This window comes from Rissa tridactyla, chromosome 22 (assembly GCF_028500815.1).
Source record: "Rissa tridactyla isolate bRisTri1 chromosome 22, bRisTri1.patW.cur.20221130, whole genome shotgun sequence".
Lineage (NCBI taxonomy): Eukaryota > Metazoa > Chordata > Aves > Charadriiformes > Laridae > Rissa > Rissa tridactyla.
In genome coordinates, this window is record NC_071487.1 from 5,905,763 (window position 1) to 5,929,430 (window position 23,668).

The following is a 23,668-nucleotide window of genomic DNA, read 5'->3' on the forward strand; positions in this document are numbered from 1 at the left end:
ACGCCTTCCACACACACCCCCCCCCGGCCCCAGCCTTCACCCCCCCCACACTCCTGGCCCCTTTTCTACAGCATCCTCCAGCCATGTATAAGCCATAAGAGCGGCCACGAGAGGAGTCTCCTTCCTGGCCCTGGTGTGGGTGAGGGACAGACGTGGCTGCAGTGACAGACCCCCTCCTGTCCCTCTCTTGGCCGGACTGGCTGCGTGACAGCGGTTCAGAGCACGGCCGTGCCCCCATCCCACCCCGACGGGAAGGTGCTGGGGCTGGTGGGGCTGCAGGGAAGGGCCCCAGACCAGGCCATGGGACAGACCTGCCCCTTCCCAGCCTGCCTGAGATGGAGGAACCCCCATTGCCCATCCCTGACCCTACCCTGAGCCCCAAACCTCGTCGAGCGACACAAGGAAAGGGCTGGGGGCGGTGTCCCATGCCGCCCCGGCGTGTTGGCGAGCGGCTGGCGCAGCACGACGGCCCCTTGTCCCCAGCCCCTCCAGCATCGCTGGGCGCCCTGAGGGACAGGGAGGCTCCCACCCACTGAGCACCCTGTACATTTGTAAATAGCTGTACATACACGGGGCAGGCGGACGATGTGGCTGTGGCCTGCACCCGGAAGGGCTATTGGGGCTGTTGGGTTGGGGCCGGGGGCTGGGGGGGGGACACAGCCCCCACATGCCCCGCACAGGGGACCCTCCCTGACTGGTGGTGGCATCACCGGGGCCGGGAGCGGCAGGGAGCAGCCCCCGGCCCGTATCCTGTCTTCCCTGCCTTGCCACTACCGTGGGCTGCCCCACTGCCGCCCCCCCCCACCTCCAGGGTACCAGGGCTTGGGGGCGAGGGCACTGGGGCAGAGGGACCCTGGGCTGGTCCTTTTGCTCTGGCCAGTGGGGACCAGCCATCCCTGTGCAGTGCAGCGGCACCCACGGGACCTCCTTGGCGCAAGCAAGACCCTTCCCACCCCCTGCCCCTCAACCCAGAGGACCCCCCGCCCCCCCAGTCTCTCATTAACCACCATTTCTGCGTGATCAGTGGTGTGCGTGTCTCGTACGAGTGGCCAGGGTGCACGGTGCCAGGGATGGCCACCCCAGCTGGCCAGCTTGCCCGAAGTACCAGGGAAGGCAGAGGCCTGATGACCCCACAAGTCAATATACCTCTCTCAGCCCCCTCCCCATCCCAAAACAGGGTACCCCCACTGGCCCCCACGGTCCTTTTTCTATAGGGTTTGCCCGGGACCAAAGGGTTTAGCTTTCCTCTCTCGTTTCTGTTCAATGTTTACACCCCTTTTCTAACCGCTGCTCCCGCACGGCCGGGCTGGGGCTCAGCCCCGCACCCCCCCACCCCCCCGCCCGTGGTGCCCCTGGCCCCCTGCCCCCTCCCCAAACTGTCCCGTTCGGCATGTGATTGAACCGACCAATTCTGCTCCTGTAGCACATGTGTCACCGATGCCTGTGTGTCTGTACCACCCCGTGCGGCACCGCCGGCGGCGGCTACCATGGATGCATGACAGTGAGATGTTTTGCACTATTTTGAATTTTTTGGGCTCTGTAAAAATATTTTATTATAACTGACATTAAAAAGCACACCCTTCACTGTGGCTGCTGGGGGGGGGGGGGGGGGCAGGCAGGGGCTCTTCATCCCCGCTCCCACCCCAGTGCGGCACCTTTAAGGTGATCCCTGAGGATAAACAGCTGCAGGAACTCCGTCCGCACTCAGCCTCACCCAGGGCTGCATTTCAGCGCACACACACCCCCCCACACCCCCGACTTCGCAAAGCCCAGCAAAAACTGAGCCAGGAGGAAAACTGGGGTCTCCCGGTGCCGGGGTTTGGGCCCAACAGTCGCTCTGCCCCACATCTCTCTAAGGAGAGGGAGAGACTTATGAGGTTAGAAGAAACTAAATTACTTTAATGAAAATATTAATAAAATAATATACAGGATCTACAAAACCAGTAGCAAGCTCGCGGGACGACGATCACATCCCCGGCAGCACCGGGAAAGGCCCAGACTGGACACGGTGATGGACGGGAGCTGGATTCCAGAACGCATGGATCAGGAACAAAGGCAGACAAACAGTGTCCTCCTCAGACACCGGCCCTTGAAGAAGACCTGACCCTTTGATTCCTCAGCTTTTATATGGCGATGGGATGGAATACCCTGTTGGGCAGTTTGGGGGTCACCTTTCTGTCGGCTCCTACAGACCGCTCAGTCTCACCTCAGATCACCCCACCTGCAGTGCTGCGCCCGGCTCTGGAGCCCTCAGCACAAGAAGGACACGGAGCTGTTGGAGTGGGGCCGGAGGAGGCCCCAGAGATGCTGGGAGGGCTGGAGCCCCTCTGCTGGGAGGACAGGCTGAGAGAGCTGGGGGGGTTCAGCCTGGAGAAGAGAAGGCTCCGCGGAGACCTTCCAGCCCCTTCCAGTCCCTAAAGGGGCTCCAGGAAAGCTGGGGAGGGACTCTGGGACAAGGGGGAAGGGTTTGAAACTGGAAGAGGGGAGATTGAGATGAGATGTGAGGCAGAAATTGTTTGCTGTGAGGGGGGTGAGCCCCTGGCCCAGGTTGCCCAGAGAAGCTGTGGCTGCCCCATCCCTGGAGGGGTTCAAGGCCAGGTTGGCCGGGGCTTGGAGCAACCTGGGCTGGTGGGAGGTGTCCCTGCCCAGGGCAGGGGGTGCCACTGGGTGGGCTTTAAGGTCCCTTCCCACCCAAACCACTCTATGATTCTATGATTCCTCCCTACAAGTGTGACCCCTCTGTGCTTTTCCGCTTCTGACCCTCCAAGGGTCACACAACAGCGTGAGGGGCCTGGGCTGTTACAGTGATGAGCGTAGGCAGGAGCCTCTCTGCAGACCAGCCCTTGGGATCCACTACAAACACAAGTCTTGGCACGCAGAGGGAACAGTTTCTGCAGACCCTGCAGAGGCTTAGCTAAGAAGTGAAATTACTGAACAGAAAACTGGTTCTGTTTTACCTCAAACCTCTGAGGTTTTACTTCCGAGGGCTGTACTAAAGCCATTCAACATCTTCCTCAAGCAGTTACCGAAAACAAACGGCGGCCTGGTCAGGAGCTGCAGGGCGCTGCTGCCCCTGGGTAGCTGCAAAACCCCACGCCAGGGTCCTGCTGGAGAAGCCCTTCACGGGGCAACAGACAAGATCAAGTCCTTTGAGATTTTTGAAGCGCACGTCAGTGACTGCTCCTGCTCGGGGATTGCCAGACTAGGGGAAGCCACGTACCTTGTTCAGACATGCAGGAATTTTACTCTCCCGTCCCAACCCGGTAGAGCCTGGCAGCCGAAGGATGCTTTGCCTGTGTGCCCGGGACAAGCTGCTGCTGCTCTCGCGGTTGAACAGAGTGAAAAACGTGCAGCTTGGATCCCCTCTAGTGGTACAAATACCGCATGAAATGGAAACGCTGCTGTCACAGCACTTTACCGAGGTACTGTCACCTCAGCCACTGCACAGAGTCAGAAAAGCGCTTTGGGAGAGACCCTTAAGATCATCAAGTCCAACCATCAACCCAACACCGCCAAACCCACCACTGACCCATGTCCCTCAGCACCACGTCTGCCCGGCTTTTCAATCCCTCCAGGGATGGCGACTCCACCACTGCCCTGGGCAGCCTGGTCCAGCGCTTGACAACCCTTTTGGGGAAGAAGTTTTTCCTAATATCCATCCTAAACCTCCCCTGGGGCAACTGGAGGCCGTTTCCTCTTGTCCCATCACCTGTTCCTTGGGAGAAGAGACTGACCCCCCCCCCCAGCTCCTTTCAGGGAGTTGCAGAGAGCGAGAAGGTCTCCCCTCAGCCTCCTCTTCTCCAGGCTGAACCCCCCCAGCTCCCTCAGCCTCTCCTCACAGCACTTGTGCTCCAGACCCCGCACCAGCTCCCGTGCCCGTCTCTGGGCACGCTCCAGCACCTCAATGTCCCTCCTGTAGTGAGGGGCCCAAAACTGGACACAGCCCTCGAGGTGGGGCCTCACCAGTGCCGAGTACAGGGGGATGGTCACTGCCCCAGTCCTGCTGGCCACACTGTTCCTGATGCAGGCCAGGATGCTGTTGGCCTCCTTGGCCACCTGGGCACACGGCTGGCTCGTACTCAGCCAGCCAGCTCTGCCCCCAGCCTGGAGCGCTCATGGGGTTGGTGTGACCCAAGTGCAGGACCTAGCACTTGGCCTTGTTGAACCTCACACCATTGACCTCGACACATCAACCAAGCCTGTCCGGATCCCTCTGTAGAGCCTTCTACCCTCAAGCAGATCAACACTCCCACCCAACTTGGTGCCGTTTGTGGGCTGAGGGTGCACTCAATCCCCTCATCCAGGTCGTTGATAAAGATATTAAACAGAACCAGTCCCAGTACCGAGCCCTGGGGACCACCACTTGTGACCAGCTGCCAACAGGATTTAACTCCATTCACCACCACTCTCTGGGCCTGGGTATCCTGCCAGGAGTTTTACCCATCAAAAAGTACGCTTGTTTAAGCCATGAGCAGCCCGTTTTCTCCAGGAGAATGCTGTAGGAAACAGCATCAAAGGCTTGTGAACATTCAGTGGGGACAGCTGGTCCCTGACAACTTCAGCGTCCACACATGGAAAGTCACTGTTCCCACACTCGTGGGGCAGCCCGTGGTCTATCAGTATTATTAAGGACAGAGGCAAAACGGAAAGCCTTGAACACCTCTCCTTTTCGCCATCCCTCTCAGTCAGACGATTGATTATCTTCAAGTATCTCTCCAATGTTTTCTTTAGACCTCCTCTTGCTATCAATGTACTCACAAAAGTCCTTCTTGTTGTCTGACACACGACTGCCCAGTTTCAACTCTGACTGAGCTTTGGCCATTCGTATCTTCTCCCTGTAGACGCGACCCAAGGCTCTGTCATCGTCCAGGGATCATACCGTTCCTTTTGCCTCTAGAGCTCCCTGTTCAGCAAAGCTGATCTACTGTCCCACTCGCCTGACTTCCAACACGGGGGAAGTGCCTGCTCCCGAGCTTCTCAGAGGTGCTTCTTGAAGACTGACCAGCACTCGCCCACTCCTGAGCCCTCACCAGTAGGCTCCCAGGGGACTAGTACGTCCCTGCTCTCAAACTCCAGGATAGCAACTCTGCTGTCCTTTTCTCTCATTACACTGACAGTTTTAAACTCAACCATTTCATGAACGCTGTGGCCAAGACCATCCCAGCTCCCACGAATCCTTCTCCATTCACAACCAGCCAGCTTAGAAGAGCATCTTTCCTAATTGGTTCCCTGACTACTTGTGACAAGAAGTTCTCCCACAGACTTCAGGAATTTCCCAGACCTGGTATTCCCAGGTGGCGTCTGGGGAGTTGAAGTCTGCCATAAGGACCAAGGCTATTGATTTCTCTTAATTGTCTATAGAATAACTAATCAGCGCGTTGCCAGAGCCCATGCAGGACCCTGCTACCCTCCCAAGCCCCCCAGGGCCCTCTCTGGGCCTGTCTGTGGTGAACTGAAAGAGAGTAGATTTAGATTGGACTGAAGAATGAAGTGTCTTACCAATGAAGGTGTCGAGGCTCTGGAACAGGTTGCCCAGAGATCTTGTGGAACCCCATCACTAGAAGCATTTCAAGTCATGTTGGACATTATCTAGTGCAAGATGTCCCTTCCCATTGCAGAGGGTAGGGACTAGATGATCTTTAAAAGGTCCTCTCCAATCCAAACCATACCGTAATTCATGAAAAGCCCCAGAAACGTCCCAGTGACGGTCCTCGAGCTCCCTCATACCAACCTGCAAGCCACACACCCACCCCAGGCAGCCTCAGACACCGAAGTTATCTGCAAAGACTTTTATTAACTTCAAAGGATTAAAAAGTGGCCAAAACCCCCAGCACAGGACTGCCATGGGCCCTGGCTGTGCCACAAACAAGACCCCCAAGTTTCAGCAAACAACTTCCCAGAAGATCAGGACACATATGAAGTGCTGCGCCCCCAGCCTTCACGGCCTTCGTACACCTCAGGGGCTTCAGATGGCCCTTGAGGGGCCACGGGCAGCGACCCAGGGCTGGACCTGGGCTCAGAGGCGGATAAGGAAGGCCAGGTTGAGGGCATCAGGGATGCGGAGCTCATCCAGGTGCAGGGGGGAGGGGGTGAAGGGCAGGTTCACAGGGAAGAGGTGGCTGGTGTCCACCAGGAGCTGGCTGGATTCCCCTCCATACTGTGCCTGAAGCCGCTTCTGTAGGGACAGAGTGCTCGTATCCAGAGCTGTCCCAGTGAGGGGACCCATGTGGCACCGAGTCCCTTCCCCCAGAACCGACCCCCGGTCCTGCTTACCTCAATGCTGCTGATGAAGCTGGGGCTGATGCGCTCCTCCAGCCCGGCAGTCGGGGTGTAAGCCCGGAGGATCTTCACAACCTGGAGAAGATGGTAGGGACCATGAACGGGGAAGGGCTGGGCATATCCAGACCCTGCTGGGCACAGCGTGATCCCCACCCCAGCACACCCCTGGTACCCCCGGGAGGCCAAGGAGCCCCAGGATAGGATGAGTGCCCAGTACCTGCTGGGGTGACAGCACCGTGCACAGGCTGCAGAGAGCTCCAGCGTCCTCCTCCGTCACCTTCTTCACCTGCAGCAGCTGGGCAGCCTGGACCAAGGGCTCCAGCACCTCACGGGCCCCGCTCTGCTGCAGCCCCTCTGCCCGCAGCCACTGGTCCAGCTGGCTGATGTTGTACCTGCCAGGGACACCAGGTCAGGGAGGGGGACACAGGCTGTGTCCCAGCTGGAGGGGGACACAGGCCGTGTCCCAGCTCCCCCGGAGACACCCATCCTGTGTGGGGACTGACCTGAGCTGGATGCCCCGGCTCCAGGAGCATGTGTCCTTCCTCAGCAGGAGGTAGTTGAGGGTGGTGCCGCTGATGAGGAAGAGGAGCTGGCGCAGGGCCTGGTGTCCCACGCTGGGGGACAGCCCATGGCGGCCCAGTGCCGCGTGGAAGGAGCCCAGCTGCTGCAGCAGCTCAGGCAGGGTGTGGGCAGGGGCTCCTGAGGACCGGCGGTGGCCAGGAGGGCAGGAGGAGGACAAGCCCTGTATGGGCTCACTCTCCAACATGGCAGCGACTAAAGGGAAGAAAAGGCTCATCGCAACAAGGCAAGACCCTGCGTTGTGCCTCAACCATTCAGTACACCGCTCCTTGGCTGTGACCCAGGTGGGGATATAGGGGCCAGTGACACCTCCAGGATAGCTGGCCCAGGCTAGCCCAGAAGCTAGCCCTGCTCCATGACGCTGCAAAGCATGGCATAGGGGAGTAGCGCTCCCCATGGATGCAGCCTGAGGTCCCTAGGGTGCTGAGCCCACTTTAGCTCCCCAGCCACCTCCTCCAAGCCAGGGTGCTCAAGGAGCAGATGGTCCCTCACAGAAGATGGTCCTTCATAGAAGCGGGACCCCAATTCAGAGCCTTCCCCCTCCGGGTACAGCCTCTAACGGAGTGCGGGCAGTTCACCCAGCTGAGCACAGCGTTCCCTCCCTGAACCAGTGTCCCACGAGTGCCCTGGAGTCCCCCAAGGCCAGGCCATACCAATCATGGGTTTGAGACGCTTCTCGGCGGTGCGGATGAGCTGCTGGTAGAGCTGGACAGCCAGGGCACCCAGGCCGCGGCAGGAGCTCTGGGGGTCCACGTTCTGCAGGCGATGCTCGTTCTGCCGCGCTGTGTTCCCCTGAGAGTAGCTCTGCAGGCACAGGCTGGGTCAGAGCCAGCAGCACCAGGGGACACAGCTGCGTCCCCGAGAGAGTGTGTGTGGGGCAGCGTCAGCCCAGCCCAGCCCTGCCTGGGGTGGGGGCAAAGAGGCTGCAGCCCCAGGTGGGGACAAGCCCTTTCCCCACCGAGCTCCCACCCTTCCCAGGGAGGTGGCAGACCCCTGCAGCCCAGCCCAGCCCTACCTCATCCTGGCTGTACTGGCGCAGGCAGTTCAGGAGCCGGCAGGTGTTGGCAAGCCAGAGTGCCACCGTGTCAAAGTCATCGCTGTGCTTCTGCAAGAGGGGAACGGAGAGCACTGGGGTCAAGCAGGGCTCCGGCAGTGACAGCAGCAAGCCCTCACACCCCACAGTAGGTCCGAGAGCCACACAGAGCTCGCTGCAGAGCTGTCGGACCCTCTCACAGGAGCCCTGCGGCACCCAGGGGCACCCCTCACCCCAGGAGATGCTCTGGCTGGACGCCGTGGTTCAGGGACACGCTGCGCCCTGGGGCCAGGCTGCTGCCCCAGTGCCACCCCCGCCTTGGCCAGTGAAGCTCCTGCTCCTCAGCCCAACCCATGCCCCCAAGCCCAGCACCTTCATGACCCTTTTGATGGCATTGATGGCCGCATCCAGGAGCGAGCGGGCCCGGGGCTCATCACGGCAGTGGTCCGCATGCCGGAAGCAGAGGAAGAGGATGTAGGCTGGCAGGTCTGGGAGCGCCCCGGGGCTGCTCTGCGGTTTGTAGTCTGCCGGGGAAAGCACAACAGTTGGGATCCAGGCGGATACAGAAAGCTGGTCCTGAGCCAGGCAGGATGCTGCCCCGGTGACACTGAAAGGATGAGCTCTCACAGGGGCTGGCAAGAAACCTTGGCAAGGACCAAGCTGGAGTAAGGAGTCCCCGTGTCCCCAATCCCTACCTGTAATGATGGCCTTGATAATGTGCCCTTCATCCTCCATCCGCCACGCTAGCATGGCCTGGGACGGCCCAGCCAGGGATGGGACCGGGAGGGACCGGGACAGGACCACAGCAGATGCTGACAACTCCTGCACTGGCCCAGTAGCCTCTCTCTTCACTGGGGGAGAGGAGTGCAGGTCAAACCTTGCTGTGTCCTGGGCTGCGGGACCCAGATCGGGTCCCCTCAGCTCAGTCCATGCAGATGCTTCCCAGCATCTCTGTTTGGGGGGGGCGGAATTCTGCTCCCCACGTTGAGGCTGGGCGATGCTCCAGCCAGGCTGGTGACCCTCCAAAGCCAGCCCCACACCTCCCCTGCCATGCCGGCACTCGCCTGTGAGCTCCTGGATCTGCTTGGCATAGACTCTCAGCTGCTTCTGGAGTTTCAGCGTGGTCCTTTCCTGCTTCTCCAGCTTCTGGGCCAGCTCCTGCACAGGGACAGCCCCGGTAGGGCTCAGTCAGCCTCCCTCAGCTGGACACCGAGCTGCAGCTCACAAGGCAGGGTGGGGGGAAGGCAGCCCCAAGGCCGGTCCTGCCCGTGCCCTCCTTACCCAGTTCTCCTCCCTGAGCCGCAGGACGTGGTGCTGCAGCCCCTCCTGGCCCTGGTGCCGCTGCAGGTCCTGGATGAGGGCTGCCTGCTGCTGGCTCAGCTGCTTGAGGGAGCAGATGTTGAGGTGCAGCCCTTCTACCTCCTCCTCGTGCTGCTGCTTCTCCTCCCGCAGTTGACTCGCCAGCAGCCTGCAGACACAGGGCAACTGAGGCACCAACCTCCTTCGGCTGCTACCCCCCCCATCCCTTGGGGAGGCTGCTGGGAAGCCTCAGGGCTGGCAACTCTCCCCAGAGAGCGTGGGCCCAGGTGGGCTAACGGAGCATCTCCCCTCGGGCTGCACTGAGACTGGAGCACACGCAGCACGGCCCAGGGATGGGCTGCACCAGCCCTGCCCTCTTCAGAGAGTCATGGAATCCTAGAATTGCCTAGGTTGGAAGGGACCTTCCAGATCATCAAGTCCAACCATCACCCCAACACTGACAAAGCCACCATTAAACCACATCCCTCAGCACCACCACGTCTCCCCGGCTTTTAAATACCTCCAGGGATAGAGGTACTCCCTGGGCAGCCTGATCTAATGCTTCGTCACCCTTTTGGTGACAAAATTATTCCAAATACCCATCCTAAGCTTCTCCTGGCACAACCTGAGACCGTTTCCTCTTGTCGAGCCGATGGCATCCAGTCCGTTCATGCAGTTGGTGTGATTGTGCTCGGTGCCAGATGGGATGCTCCAGCCCCCCAGGAAAACACAGCTCCCAGCCCAGCTGGGGTCACAGTGCCAAAAGCACGTGAGGAGGTGGTGGCTTCAAAGAGGATTTGCCCAGCACCACAGCGCTGCAGAGGCCAGGCAGCTGCGAGCCGAGCCAAGGCTGGCTAAAACACCAGGGCAAGTCCACCAGCAGCATGGATCTGGCAACCCATTGTGGGGAAACCAGCTGGGGACCATCTCCCTGGGACCACACTCACCTATTGGCAACCTGCGCCGCATCGTATGCGTGCTTCAAGTCATCATCCACCGCCCCCTTCTCCGGGCTCCTGCCCAGCCCCAGCATCTCCGCTAGGTTCTGCGGGGGGAGGAGAGCAGGGTGAGGCCAGACCCACCAGCCTGGGCCTGGGCCTGGCCCTGCCCACGGCAGCGGGGCAGGGGCTCACCCTGCGCTTGAGGAAGTCCAATGGTTTCTTCTCCTCCGGCTCCACAGCAGCCTTGGATCTCCGCAGCTCCTCCCGGGTCCGGGCCAGCTCCTCGTTGGCAGCACTGAGCTGCTTCAGGAGGAGAAGGTACACCTTCTCGAAGGGATCCTGGCCCACGTTGCCATTTGGCAGCACCTCACCGCCGGGCTGTGGCCCCTCCGGCACCAGTTGCCACCGCTCCTCCAGCCCCTGGGTGCAGAGACGGGGTTTGGCACAGCAGCCGGTGCTGGCACCAGAACACCTGCAGACACCCCTCCCCGAGGGGACCAGCTCCCAGCCAGGAGCCCCAGGGCGCATCTGTCCCCATAGCCAGGGGACGGGACCATCCACTTGTCCCCCCCCCACCAGCATCACCACTAGCCTCAGCCTGTTGGTCAGAGTCATCTCGTGAGGGAGCTGTGGACATGGAGGACAAGTAGCTGCTCTCGGAGCCCAGGAAGCTCTCTGACGACGGGGAGCGTCTCAAGGTGCTTTGCTGAGAGGGGAAGAGAAGGACAAGGCTGTTCCTCTGCCCCCCAAGCGCTGCTGGCGCATCAGCCAAGGCAGAGCAGCGACAGCGTCAGGAGGACACCTTGGCTTGGGAATCCCTCAGCACGTGAACTGGGGAGTCCACCTCTCCCACTGCCTGCTCCCCACAAGGGAGCGAGGGAGGGGATGCCCTGAGCCTCCCCGTGTCCCCGCCAGCCCCTCACCCTTTGGAAGGCCACCTCGTCCCGCAGGTTCTCATAGCCCTGCTCCAGGCGGGCGTACTCCTGCACCAGGCTCTGGTAGCGTGCCCGCTCCTCCTCCAGCTCCTGCAGCAGCCCCTGGCTCTCCCGCGCCGCTCGCTGGTGCTGCTCTGTGGGGACAGACACGGCAGGGAGTGGGGACAGGCAGAGCCAGGACCCCTCTGCCAGGGGACACGCGGGAACACACCAAGCCGGCAGGACCAGCCCATCCCCAGGGGAATGGGACGTCGGGATCAGAAGACTCCTTTTACCTTCCAGATCCTGTGACTGCTCCAATACGCGTTGGATCAGGGCATTCTTCTCCTCCCCCAGCTGCAGCTTCATGGCTTCCACCTCTGCCAAGCGCTGTCAGAAAGCGGAGGGGCAGGTATAGCCCCCGTGTGGGGCCAGCCCGGGGTGCCAGAGGTCTCCTCCAGGGTCCCACCCCACGGCAGGAAGCACAGCATGCTGCCAGGTCCCCAGAGAGCCCCGTGGAGTCCCAACCAGAGCATGAGCATCCCCCAACCAGAGCATGAGCATCCCCCAACCAGAGCATGAGCATCCCCCAACCAGAGCATGAGCATCCCCCAACCAGAGCATGAGCATCCCCCAACCAGACCGACCTGCTTAAGCTCCTCAACCTCCTGGCGCAGGCAGCTCTTCACTCTGTGCCTCTCCAGCTCGGCCAGCCGCTCCTGCAGCTGCTGGACCTGGGCGTCACGGGCCACATCCTCCCGCAGCTGCTGCATCTCCGCCCGCAGGCGCTGCACCTCCTCGGCATGGGCAGCGTTCACCACCGAGAGCTGCTCCACCAGCCGCTGCTTCTCCTGGGCCTTGGGGCAGTGGGCAAAGCGCGTCAGGCAGGTGGCTGGGAACAAGGGCACATCCCCACAGGTCTCCCATGACTACACAGACTGCCCTTCTGCAATGAACCTGGATACCCCATTTCCCATCCATGTTTGGAGCCCTGAGCCTCCTGGTATCACCGCGAGCAGAGCTCAGGCCTGGGAAAGCAGCTCTCCGTGACGTGCCATCCCACGTGGAGCCACACATGAGCTTCCCCGTGGCTTTACAGCCCATTAGCCACCTCCTGGCCAGCCCCAACAGCAGGATTTTCCCCACCTTGCTTCCCCCAACCCCCAGAGGCAGGATCACACCACGGAATCCCTCCCTCCCCCTCCACAGACACCCCCAGAAATGGCTTGGTGACAGCCAGAGCAGAGACACCCAAACGGTGGCGGCAGGAGCGTGGTGGGCAAACGCACCATGCCAGAACTGTTCCCACCCAGGAACCACACCCAACCGAGAACCCAGGAGGGTGCCCAGCCCACCCCCAGGACCACCGGCCCCACATCCCTAGGGGAGCATTGAAAACTCATGAATGAGACCCAGAAGCACGACTCCTGCCTGGGGACATGTGTCAGGCAGAGCCAGCTCCCACACCAGGGCCTGGAGAGGGCTGAAGGCAAGTGCAGGCATGGCTTTGGCTGCACAGGGACCGGTAAGAAGTGGTCAGCAAAAAAAAAAAAAAAAAACACCAAAAACAACCAAAACAGCTTCCCCTGGGATCCACAAAACCAGCACCCACCTGCTCATCCAGCCTGCACTGCAGCTGTATCACCTTGATCTCCATGCCCTTGTGCAGCTGCTTGTAGTGCTCGACCGAGCGTGCCTCGAGGCGCAGCCGCCGCAGCTCCCGGCGTGCCCGCACCCGCCGGAAGCAGCACTGCAGGTAGATGACGGCCCCACGCAGATGGGTGTAGCGGGTCCGGGCCAGCCAGCCACGCACAGCGGCCTGGATCACCACGGCTTTCTGGTGCCACACCATCTGTGGAGGGAGAGATGGGGCAGTGGCATCCGCACAGCCCCCTCCCCCGCCGCCGGGTGGCATCAGGACACCCACTGCCAGGCCAAGGGCCAGTTTACCTGTTGGTAAAGACGCCGGGCAAACATGCCCCGGGCAAAGGCTTGGATGGTGATGACAGCCTGGCGCGTCCGTAGGAAAGAACGACGGGCCAGAACCATCCTCAGGGTCTTCTGCAGCGTCACAGCAGCCCTGGTCCTTCGCAGCATCCTGGCGAACCTGCAGGGAGGGCAGAAAGCTGGGGCAGGGGGTGGCAGAGAGCCCACAGCCCAGCCCACAGGGACACCCAGGTCAAAGCCCAGCCCAGAGCCAGCCCAAGCGCCAGCTCACCCCGTGGCTGAGCTCTGTCACAGCTCATTGCAGCTCCCTCCAGGCCCCGTTCCCCGCTCACCTCCGGGCCAGCATGCCCCGGGCATGGCGCTGCAGGCAGACCGCCGCGGCCCGTGCCCGCGCAAAGCGTCTCCGGGCCAGCCAGCCTCGCAGGTGCCTCTGCAGCAGGACACAGGCCACCCTCAGCCGCCGGGACCGCAGCTCCTCCAGGCGAGCCACTTGGCCAGCCCGGAAAAACACCTTGCTCTTCCCACACTGGTACTTGCCGGGGTCCTGCGTGCAAGGGTGTTGTCAGTCCCAGGGACAAAGGACACCCCAGCCAGGCCCCCCCAGGACTGATGCTCCCCATGCCACCGATCTCCCGTTCCAGCCTCCCTGGAGGCCGCGTTCCTCCCTGTCTCCCATCTGATCCCCATTTCGGTATCAATACTGGTTCTTTGGCATTATTACTGTTATTTAGTCTTATTCTATTAAATCTATTTATATTTCAACCCTTGGGTTTCCTTGCTTCCCCCCCGCTCCCCCGGCTTCCCCTGAGTGGGGAGGGGTCATCAGGTGGGAGAATAATTGTCTCAACGACAATAAGTTGCCATGGGTTCCTCAAACCCTAACAAAGGGATACTCTGGCCCCACAGCCGCACCCCCCGAGTGGGACCCTGACCTGGAGCAGCCTCTCGAGGGCAAGGCTGCAGATCTGCTTCTCATCAGCGCCCCTCAGCTCCTCTCTGCTCACCAGAGCCCTGTACCTCTCCAAGAAGTCCTGGTATGTCCACCTGCGGGGGACAGAGCGGGGTCAGGGGTGCTGTGGTTGGAGCTGGGGGGCACCCAGGGTGCTCCTGACGCAGCGGGTACCTGGAGGGGTAGCCCAAGGCACTGATCCGGATGGTTTCCAGGACGCCACAGGCTCGTAGCTGCTCCACTGCTCGCCTGGAGTCAAACCTGGGACAAAGAGGGACTTGCTGCAGAATGGGCCCCAGCCAGCTTGGCACGGCCAAGCAACGTGGGGCCACGGCAAGAGGGACAGCAGCGCCTCACGGTGTCCCCAGCCCCTCCGGCCTCCCCGGCCAGGCACTCACACAAAGGGCTGCTTGCCATCGTTGGGTTTGATGCAGCGGACGTAGTGTGATGTGGTGCTGCCCAGCATCTCCATCAGCCGCTTCAGGGAGGCTGTGAACTGCGGAGGACAGGGCAAGCGTGGGGCCAGCAGGAACATCCCCGGGGCTTGTGGGGTTCCCCGAGCCAGGACACACACAGGTCCCCCTTGGGGCTACCCCAGCACCGGTTGTGCGGGTCCAGCACACATTTTTTCCCCCCCCCCAACCCCATACCTGGCTAGCGGTGGGGTTCTTGTTCTTTTGGCTACTGGGCAGCGATCTGCGGCTAGGACGACCAGCCATCCTGGGCCCGCTGGACCTGCGGGACTGCAGGGATACGGGGCCGTCCCCTTCCTCCAGGAAGAGCTCAGTGAGCAGGGCAGACTGCACAGAGCGGAGCTGTGAGAGCCAGGCAGAGCCTGCAGCGAGCACCACCCGATACCCAGAGCACCAGCACCACCAGGAGGCACAGCCCCAAATGCCCACAGGCTCCCCAGAAGCCAGCCCGGTCCACGGTCCTCTGCCCTGCTACAGCCCAGATGTGCCAGATCCAGCTGTGCCCCCTGCCCAGGAAAAACTAAGCACAAGCCACGGGCACCTTCCCAGGTGTGCTCGAGAGCCCTCCAAGATGTCCCTTACCTTCTGCCAGGGTGGCACAGGGTGGGAGGGGAGAAGTGACAGCATTACAGACCTGGAAGCAGCAGGACCCTCCAGCCCTCTCAGCGGGGACGCAGCCAAGGCGTCCCCCAGGATGGGGAGGCCCAAGAGAGGGGAGCAGGGTGGGGATCACCCACATCTCAGGGCACCCTGAACACAGGCAGCACTGCACGGGGCCGTGCCAGCAGGCAGACAGGGGCTGACCCTGCACGGCTCATGCCTCCTCCACCACCAGTCCTTCCCAGCCCCAGGGGCCACAATCCAGCCAGGCTCTGCCCTACAAAGCCCCTGCTCAGGGTGGCTCTCACCTTGCTGGCTCGCAGCAGCCCCACCAGCTCCTCGGGGACGGCGTCCCTGTTCTTCTCCACAAACCCATCGCACTGGTATTCCACCTGGCAGGAGACAAGGCAAGCCCCAGCGTCAGCTCCCCAGCCTGCTTTGGCGCAGGGCTTGCAGGAGTCAGAGCTGGTGGTGGCCGCGCCGCCCAGCTCCTGCCCTGCTGCAAGGCTACTGATGGGAACCATGGCAGCCAGAGTTTCCGTATTTTTACCCTCAGTTAAAGAGTTGCAGACCAGCCCAGCAAGAGCAGAGCCAGCAGGAACCACTCCCCAGCCTGGGACACTGCAGGAGCTGCCACCACCAGCTCTGGGCAGGGCAGGCTGGGTGCCCGCTGGTGCGGAGCCGCTGCCGAGCTCCCCCAGCCAGGGCTGTACTGCCACGGCTTTCCCTACCTTGCCAGCGAAGTGGCAGACAACAAAAGCATCCGTGGGCCTCTTGGGCTTCTGGAAGTGGGAGCTGCCAACATGGGTCTGGTAAAGCTTCTGGGCCCAGCTCCCATCATTGCCTTGGGGCATCTGAAAGGCAAACAGGTCAGAAGGGGCAGCAGGGGGGCTCTGGGTGGCCACAGCAGCCTCCTCCCAGCACCCCTTGCCCACCTTGCACTCCTCATTCAGCAGGTCCAGGATGCCAAGCCGGCCCTCGATGAGCTCGATGCATGGCTGGTTGTCACAGAAGTCAATGAAGACCCATGGGATCTCCTCGGCCACATACTCCTCCTGCTCCAGCTTGAAGACGTGCTGGAGGGCAGGGAGGACAGAGCAGGATTGAGCCAGGAGGCGAACAAAGGTGGCCAGCCACCAGGCAGACTGCAGGCAGTGACTCGGTTTCCATAAAACACCTGAGCAGCCCTTCTCCTGGAGCAGGAGCACTTTGGGAGAAAGGAGGGGCCTGTGCCCAGCTACAGCAGCCTCCCAGGGCCTCGTGTTTGCAGGGACCGCAGCACCAGCCACGTTCGAGGCAGGGAGCACCAAAAGCGCTGCAGGGACCTGCAGGGCCCACCCTCACCAGCTGCCAGCAAGGAGACACATCTGGGTGACACCCACCAGGTTGAAGAGCTGCTGCAGCTTCTCATTGGCGTAGTTGATGCAGAACTGCTCAAAGCTGTTGAGCTCAAACATCTCAAACCTGTGGGGACCAGAGACCTGCCTGAGGCAGCTGCCGGGCCGAGCCACCCCAGCCAGCTCCGGGCACAGGCCCCCAGCCATCCCCACTGCAGGGATGGTACTGCCCCGTGTCCCAGCTGGAGCGCTTGGTGGCTGCAAACCTGCGGCCACAGCCAATGCAGGAGCAGGACCACGGTCTTCCAGGCAGCCCAGGAGAAGGGAACTGTCCTTACCCATAGATGTCCAGGATGCCAATGGAGGTATGGTGGCCCTCCAGGGACCGCAGGGCACGGTTGACCCTGCTCACCATCCACCTGAAGATCTGCCCGTACATATGCTTGGCCAGGGCATCCCGGGAGTCGAGCACCTGCTGCCTGGAGAGGGGCTTCAGGTAGGTCTCGCCAGCAGTGACCAGCTTGCGGTGGCAGAGCCAGCGCATCACCTGCGATGCCTCCACACCCAGCAGTGCGCAGAACAGCCCTAGGGCCTCATCGGCAGGCTGCAAAGGGACAGACCCTGTCACCGCGGTATTGCCGAGACGTGGTTCCCGCAGCCAGTGCGGCTCAGGGACTGGTCTGGGACGCAGGGCTCTGGCGGCAAGCTCTCACCCACCTCCACGAAGCAGCCATCCCCCCGGCGGTCCCTCCCTCTGACCACGACGTTGCCCAGGTGCAGGATGGCAGCCAGGATGCTGAATAGCTCCAGCTGGTCAGCCTCGGGGACACCTGCGGGCACAGCACAGGCGTGAGGGGTTCCCCAGGCTCCCCCCACGTCACACAAACCGGAGGGATGGGAAGGGCCGGTAGACCGCCAGGTTCTCCAGCACTGGCATGTCTGGCACCAGCACTCCCACACCAGCACGGGGGGGTGAGGGCAGTGGGACAATCAGCCCTGTGGGCCCCCTCCCCACGCGTGCCCAGCCAGGACGGTACCCAGGAGCGAGAAGGCATGTCGCGTGCTGTCCAAGTCGGCCGCGTCGTTGGTGCTCGGGGCAGCGGAGCCCTGGCAGGTGTAGTGGAAGGACTCTGCCCCACCTGCAGGTGAGATGTCAGGCTGTGAGCCAGCACAATCTGCCCCCCTGGGGCTCCTGACCACCCGTATCCCACCCCGGGGTGCCCATCAGCAGCAGAGCCCCACCACCACCCCCAGGCCCCAGCTGGGGAGGGCAGGAAGGTCCAGCACTGCCCAGCGTGAGACGGGCTGGCAACAAGCTGTGCCATAGGGCTCATGGTGTGGGGGGGAAACGGGGGGGAACTCACGAAGACCCAGGCCCTGGAGCTCGGGCAGGGTGGCCGAGGCACAGAGCTGGTAGAAGATGTGGTAGTTCCTCTCTGCTTTCGCCTGTGGATGAGCAGGAAAAAAAAAAAAAAGAAAAAATCACTGAGAAGCCATGTCACCTTGGGCCACCCTGCTCTACTGCGGCAGTGCCACAGCCCCAGGTCTGGGGACAAGGGACACCTTCCCCTCTCCCAGCTTGACTCGGCAGCTCTGGGGTCACTTCACCAGTGGATGCCCGGGAGGAGCATCCTCCCACTCTGAGGACTGGGGCTCCCACTCAGCCCTGTCCCCATTGCCACCCCACAGACCCACCTGGAAGGTGACACGGGACTTCTCCAGCAGGTAGGTTTTGATGGTGACCCCTGTGACATGAGCTTGGCTGAAGCCAATCTTAATGTACTTCCCAAAGCGGCTACTGTTGTCATTCCTGGTTGTCTTTGCATTCCCAAAGGCCTGGCAGGGAAAGAGGGCAGGAGGTTTTAGCTGGCCCCAGATCTCAGGTGCTTTGGAGAAGTTCAGTCCCTGCTACCCATTTCACGGGGGGGAACCAGGCATGGCATCGCATCAGGGATACAGGCCATGAGGAGCATGGGGATTGCCTGCGGGGACACCCCAGCTATCCCTATGCAGAGCCTGGGGACCCAGGGTGACCCACCTCCATGATGGGGCTGGAGGCCAGCACCTTCTCCTCCATGCTGGAGTCACCTACGCAGCCCCCGATGGTGGTGAAGTATCTCATGGCATACTTGGCTGACACAGTCTTCCCCGCGCCCGACTCACCGCTGATGATGAGGGACTGGTTCTTCCCAAACCTGCCAGAAAGGGACATGAGCTGGGGACAGCCTGTGACCCAACAGGACCTCTCTCCACAGGGACACCATGGTCCAGAGGGGGCTTCAGCCCTTCCCCACTGCAGCCCCGGGGATGCTCCCACACGATGCTCTCACCTCACCATCTGCTTGTACGCCTCCTCTGCCAAAGCAAAGATGTGGGGATCCATGTCTCCCATTTCGTGGCCGCTGTAGGCGTAAATCACCTCCTCCTCGTAGATGGGCAACGGCTTGTAGGGGTTGATGGACACGAGGATGATACCTGGAGGAAGAGGGCTGTGCAAAGGGAGCTGCGGGGAAGAGGCAGGGGACGGGGAGCAGCAGGGGGAGCCCGGGGCTCACCACAGTAGGTGTAGATGGCGTTGGCCTCCAGGAAGCGCCGGCGGAGCGAATGCAGCACGGCCGGCTCATGCAGGTAGCTCAGGGCCACCAGGTCATCGGCACCCGAGAGGCAGTCGGGGTTGCAGAGAGGTGGCAGCTGCAACTCAATGGGGTAGGCCAGTGCCTGTGGGAGAGGAGAATCCAGAGGAGAATCTTCATGGTTGGAAAGGACCTTTGAGATTGAGTCCAGCCATACAATCTCTGCCACTAGAGCATGCCCTGAAGTGCCAAATCTGGACGTTTCTTAAACACCTCTAGGGATGGTGACTCAACCCCCTCCCTGGGCAGGCTGTTCAGTGCCTGACCACTCTGTCAGCAAAGTCATTCTTCCTGATATCTAATCTAAACCTCCCCTGCCGCAGCTTCAGACCATTTCCTCTGGTCCCATCATTATTCCCCTGGGAGAAGAGCCCAACACCCACCTCTCTGCACCCTCCTTCCAGGGAGTTGTAGAGGGCAAGGAGGTCTCCCCTCAGCCTCCTCTTCTCCAAGCTGAACATGCCCAGCTCCCTCAGCCTCTCCTCACACGCCCTGGTCTCCAGACCCCTCCCCAGCCTGGGCGCTCTCCTCTGGACACGCTCCAGCACCTCAATGTCCCTCTTGTACAGAGGGGCCCAGAACTGAACACAGCACTCGAGGTGAGGCCTCACCAGCGCCGAGCACAGAGGCACCAGCACTTCCCTGCTCCTGCTGGCAGCAATGGAGATGGAGCAGGACAAGTGCTGAGCAGGGTCAGCCAGCCCCGCGGAGGCAGGACGGGTCTGTGGGGAGCGGCACAGCTGGAGGGAGGCTGTCTGCAGGCCACGCCGGGGCTGTTGGTCACCGGGAATCACAGCCCAGCCAGCACGGCTGAGCTGGAGACCTCTCGGGAAGTCAGGCAGGAGCAGCTCACTGGGCAGTCAGGGGACACGAGGCACGGTGAGACAGACACCGGCCACAGCGGTCCGGGCTCCTGCTCAGACACCAGACGGGTCATGTGCAGGCAGTGTTTGAGCTTCCCTGCGTCCTGCTGAGGAGCTCAGGCTGGTTTGGGGGTGCAGAGGTGAAAGACACCCCATCTGAGGATGCCCGACCACACGGCGAGCACAGGAGGGACCCACGGGGCTGCACAGCGCCAGCCTTACCGAGCCATCTTCCAGGCGGAGATGGAGAGTGGTGTCTCCTTCCTTGTAGCCTCTGGTTATCTCCGCGACCCTCCAGACTTCAGCGCAGTCAGGGATCCACACCCGGGCACCCTGCGGGGACAGGAGAGGTGGAGGGGACATCCCTGCAGAGAGCCACAGCCAAGAGATCTGGCCACCGGCCTCTGAACCGAGCACCACAGCCCTCCCCACGGTTCTCACTTCGGGCAGCCGGCCCAGTGCTCGGCATCGCCATCGCAGGGCGAGCCGTGGGACCCAGCACCTGCCAGGTGCCCCACAGCCCATCAGCTCCCGCAGGCAGGGCTTCTACCCAGCTGCTCCCCAGATGTGCAGGGGGGTGCCTTTGCTGCAGCCCTGCTTCTCCCGGGCTCTGCTGCCCACCCCAGGAAGGGCAGCACCTCTCCCACCCTCGGCACGGCTGGGGGCTGTCTCTGCCCCACTCCCAGGATGGGATCACGCCTGCTGCTGCAGGGAAGGTTTCAGGAGATGCCGAGCACGGGCATTTCGGAACGCCCGGCATGCTGGGGACGTGACCGCCTGGTTTGGCTGAGCAGAGATACCAGGCTGGAAAGCAGATCATAGATTCACAGTTAGGTTGGAAGGGAGGGACACTGAAAACCATTTTGTTCCCACCCCCTGCCCTGGGCAGGGACACCTCCCACCAGCCCAGGCTGCTCCAAGCCCTGTCCAACCTGGCCTTGAACCCCTCCAGGGATGGAGGACACATGCGGCACCGACCCCTCGATAAGTACCGAGGGGATGCAGAGACCGTCACCAGCTCTGAACGCCCAGCTCCAGGCCAGAGCACAGGGACCGAGATAAGAAAAAAAAAAAAATCACCCCATGCCCTTTTTGCCTCCCAAATTTGCAGCTCCCCAGGGCCAGCCGCAGCTGGCAGCCTTGTGCAAGGGACCAGCTGGCACCCATGGGGCGAGTGCTGCCCACCTCCAGCACCCTGCTGCCGGCCTCAGTTTCCCCTCTGCAGCCAGCGGGTGCTGGTGGAGTGGGAGCTCTGCAGCACAGTGAGCCCCGACCCGAGCGCTAACACCTCCCTCACGCCTGGGAAAAGCCTCTTTGGAGTCACCCTGCAGGATCCCACGCTCAGCGCGGGCCAAGTGGCACAACACGACCGGGGTAGAGTCGTAAGAACTGGGCCAAAAAGAAAAAACCACCCACAAACCCCTGCTGCTGGCACCCTCTCAGCTGCCAAGAGGGCGAATACCCAGCCCCAGGCTGGCACAGGGTGACCTGCGCTCCCCGGCCGGGGAACCGCAGCTCCCGCTCCTAACCTGGGGTGCCGACGGCCCCGCTCTGCGCTGAGCTGTCACCACCGTCACCGCAGCTTCTGCATCAAGGGGCTGGTACCTCCTGCTGCTCCGAGCAGGCAGAGGTGAGGCCGTATTGCACGCTTAGAAAGGGGAAAGGCGGAGGAATCTAATAACGGCCGCAGCTTTGCTCTCAGGCTGAGATGGGAGCACGGCTATATCCGTTGCCACAAGAGCTGGGAGCTCTGGCAGAGCAGCAACGGGGCTTTAACACATCACACACACACCCCCCAGCCCCGGCAGTGGGCTGGGGCCAGTCCCTCGCTAGAAAACGGGGCCTGAAAAAGCCATCCTGGTTTCGCTGATTTTTGTGAATCCGGGGAACTTGGCTCGCAGCAAATGTTTCCAGGTCCGCGGTGTGCGGAGCACGTGTGTTAACGCACCATTAAAGTTGATCCGACAAGCACCGAATAGGCTGGGAGTCTGGGGAGGGGGAAGGAAGGGGCTGAACTTCGGGTTCGCGTCCAAGGACTCCTCAGCAGACTGAAGGTCTGACTTGCAGCTGAAATAAAGGGGGCAGGAAGGGGCTCCGGTTGCAGGGGCCGCTCGGCGGAGGAGCGGTGACAGGAAGCCATTATCTTTTATGAGCAGTAGCCGCTGGGGGGAGCGAAAATTGCGCGATGTACAGCTTCCCGGCAAGGCACTAACAGATTTCAGCCTGAAATCCCCAGCTAGACAAAAGAGCATCCCTGCTAGCGCGCCCGGCTCGCCCCTCGGCCGCTCCCCGGCCCTGCTCCAGTGGGACGCCAGGCTGGCGCTGGAGCAGGGACGCGCTGGGAAAGCTGGAAGGGAACCTCAGGGCTCCACGGGGCGCTCGAAGTCAGTCGTGCAGCCGTTTCGGTCCCAGCCTGGCCAGCTATTCGGGACAAGGCAACCCACCACGCCTTAAGCACAGAAACCCCTCTTGCTTCGCCCAGGCCAGCGCCTCCATCACGCCACGATGGCGGACGCTGCGCCTCTGAGCTCTGCAGAAACACCTGTACCCTCCGCCCCCGCAGGCCGCTGCTGCGCCTCCGGGGAGAAAGGGCCGTGGCTACAGCCCGGCCTACAGCCGTAGCCGTCATTTTTGATACACAGCACCAAAAACAAGAGGCAAGAGCCTGTCCTGCCGCCCGCTGGCAGCGGGAGCATCCTTGACAGGCAGAGCTGGACGGAGGGATGCGGGCCAGGATCCGGGGGACGACAGCAGCCAGGCCAGCTGGGCAAGGCGCGGGCCAGCCGGGGGTCCAGGCAGCGCCAAACCCATCTTCCCACCTGCGAGCAGCACCCCCGGGAGGTGCTGGACTTGCCAGGCCCCGGGTCCCCGCGGGTCAGGGAGCCCCTGAGCAGCTTCGCTGGGGTGCGGCGCCCACGGCAGCACCCGTGTGGGGTGAGCGGCCCCACGGATGGGCCCAGGGCTGAGGCCCCACGAGGTGCCACCAAACCAGGCACCAGCGGGGAGGTGACCCAGGGGGACACCCAGGCCACAGCATCCGCAGCCACCCGGGGGAGGCATAAGACTTCCCCCCCCCTCCCCCAGGTCTGCAACAACCCCCCCAGAACCGTGGGCAGGGCTTTGCCCCCAGGGCTGCAGGGGAAGAAGCCCTTCCAGGTCCCTCTGCAGCACCCAAGGCCGGGACACGGCCCCCTCACCTCCACGTATGGGTCCCCCGCCGCCATGGCCCCCTTCTCCCCGCTGCCGCCGGCACTCGCCCCCCGCTAGCCGCCCGCAGCCCCTTTATGGCCGCTAATTGCCGCTAATTGGAGGGGGAGGGGGCAGGTTACAGGTCCCCGCCCCCACTCCCGTTCCGCCCCACAGCCCCTGCCCTGGGGGGTGCTGGCACTGGGTCGTCGCCCCCCCCCCCCCCAACGGCTGCGGCACCCCAAGATCCCCCAAGGGCCACCTGTGCAGGGGACACCCCCCCTTCGGGACACCCTGAGAACCCATAAGGGGCACCCTGAGACCCCACTGAGAACATCCTGAGAAGCCTTATGAGGGACCCCCTCCCCCGCCCAGGACACCCCAAAATCCCCCCCTACCTGGGACACCCAAGAGCCCGTCGAGGGCACCCAGGGACCCCTCCTGTCTGGGACACCCCAAACCTGCCCTCCTCCAGGGCACCCTGGGCCACCCTGGGCCACCCTGGGCCCTGGTCACCTGCACCCCAGGTCCCCATCTGGGGCACTCCAAGCACCCGCAGGCCACCACAGCCCCACAGCACAGGCCCCCGCGCCCCTCGTTATGGAGAAACTCCGGTAACGATGAAAACCTGTGGC

The 23,668-nt window shown here is 62.2% G+C and overlaps 1 protein-coding gene across 1 annotated transcript; it reads right to left on the minus strand.

The window, feature by feature from the left end:
* Positions 1 to 6,016: 6,016 nt before the first annotated feature.
* On the minus strand, positions 6,017 to 23,071 carry LOC128900815 (unconventional myosin-Va-like). The gene is made up of 37 exons (XM_054182335.1): positions 23,045 to 23,071; positions 20,070 to 20,180; positions 18,907 to 19,069; positions 18,682 to 18,826; positions 18,390 to 18,546; positions 18,047 to 18,187; positions 17,716 to 17,797; positions 17,389 to 17,490; positions 17,069 to 17,181; positions 16,690 to 16,955; positions 16,397 to 16,478; positions 15,950 to 16,090; positions 15,746 to 15,868; positions 15,323 to 15,406; positions 14,592 to 14,741; positions 14,340 to 14,437; positions 14,116 to 14,202; positions 13,925 to 14,036; positions 13,325 to 13,536; positions 12,996 to 13,152; positions 12,658 to 12,897; positions 11,693 to 11,902; positions 11,342 to 11,435; positions 11,055 to 11,200; positions 10,724 to 10,837; positions 10,324 to 10,551; positions 10,138 to 10,235; positions 9,173 to 9,359; positions 8,956 to 9,049; positions 8,587 to 8,742; positions 8,264 to 8,415; positions 7,874 to 7,963; positions 7,512 to 7,662; positions 6,783 to 7,053; positions 6,497 to 6,671; positions 6,274 to 6,354; positions 6,017 to 6,175 (listed from the first exon to the last, which is right to left on the minus strand). Exons 1-37 carry the CDS (start codon positions 23,069 to 23,071, stop codon positions 6,017 to 6,019), a joined length of 5,199 nt encoding a protein of 1,732 aa, XP_054038310.1.
* Positions 23,072 to 23,668: the final 597 nt, after the last annotated feature.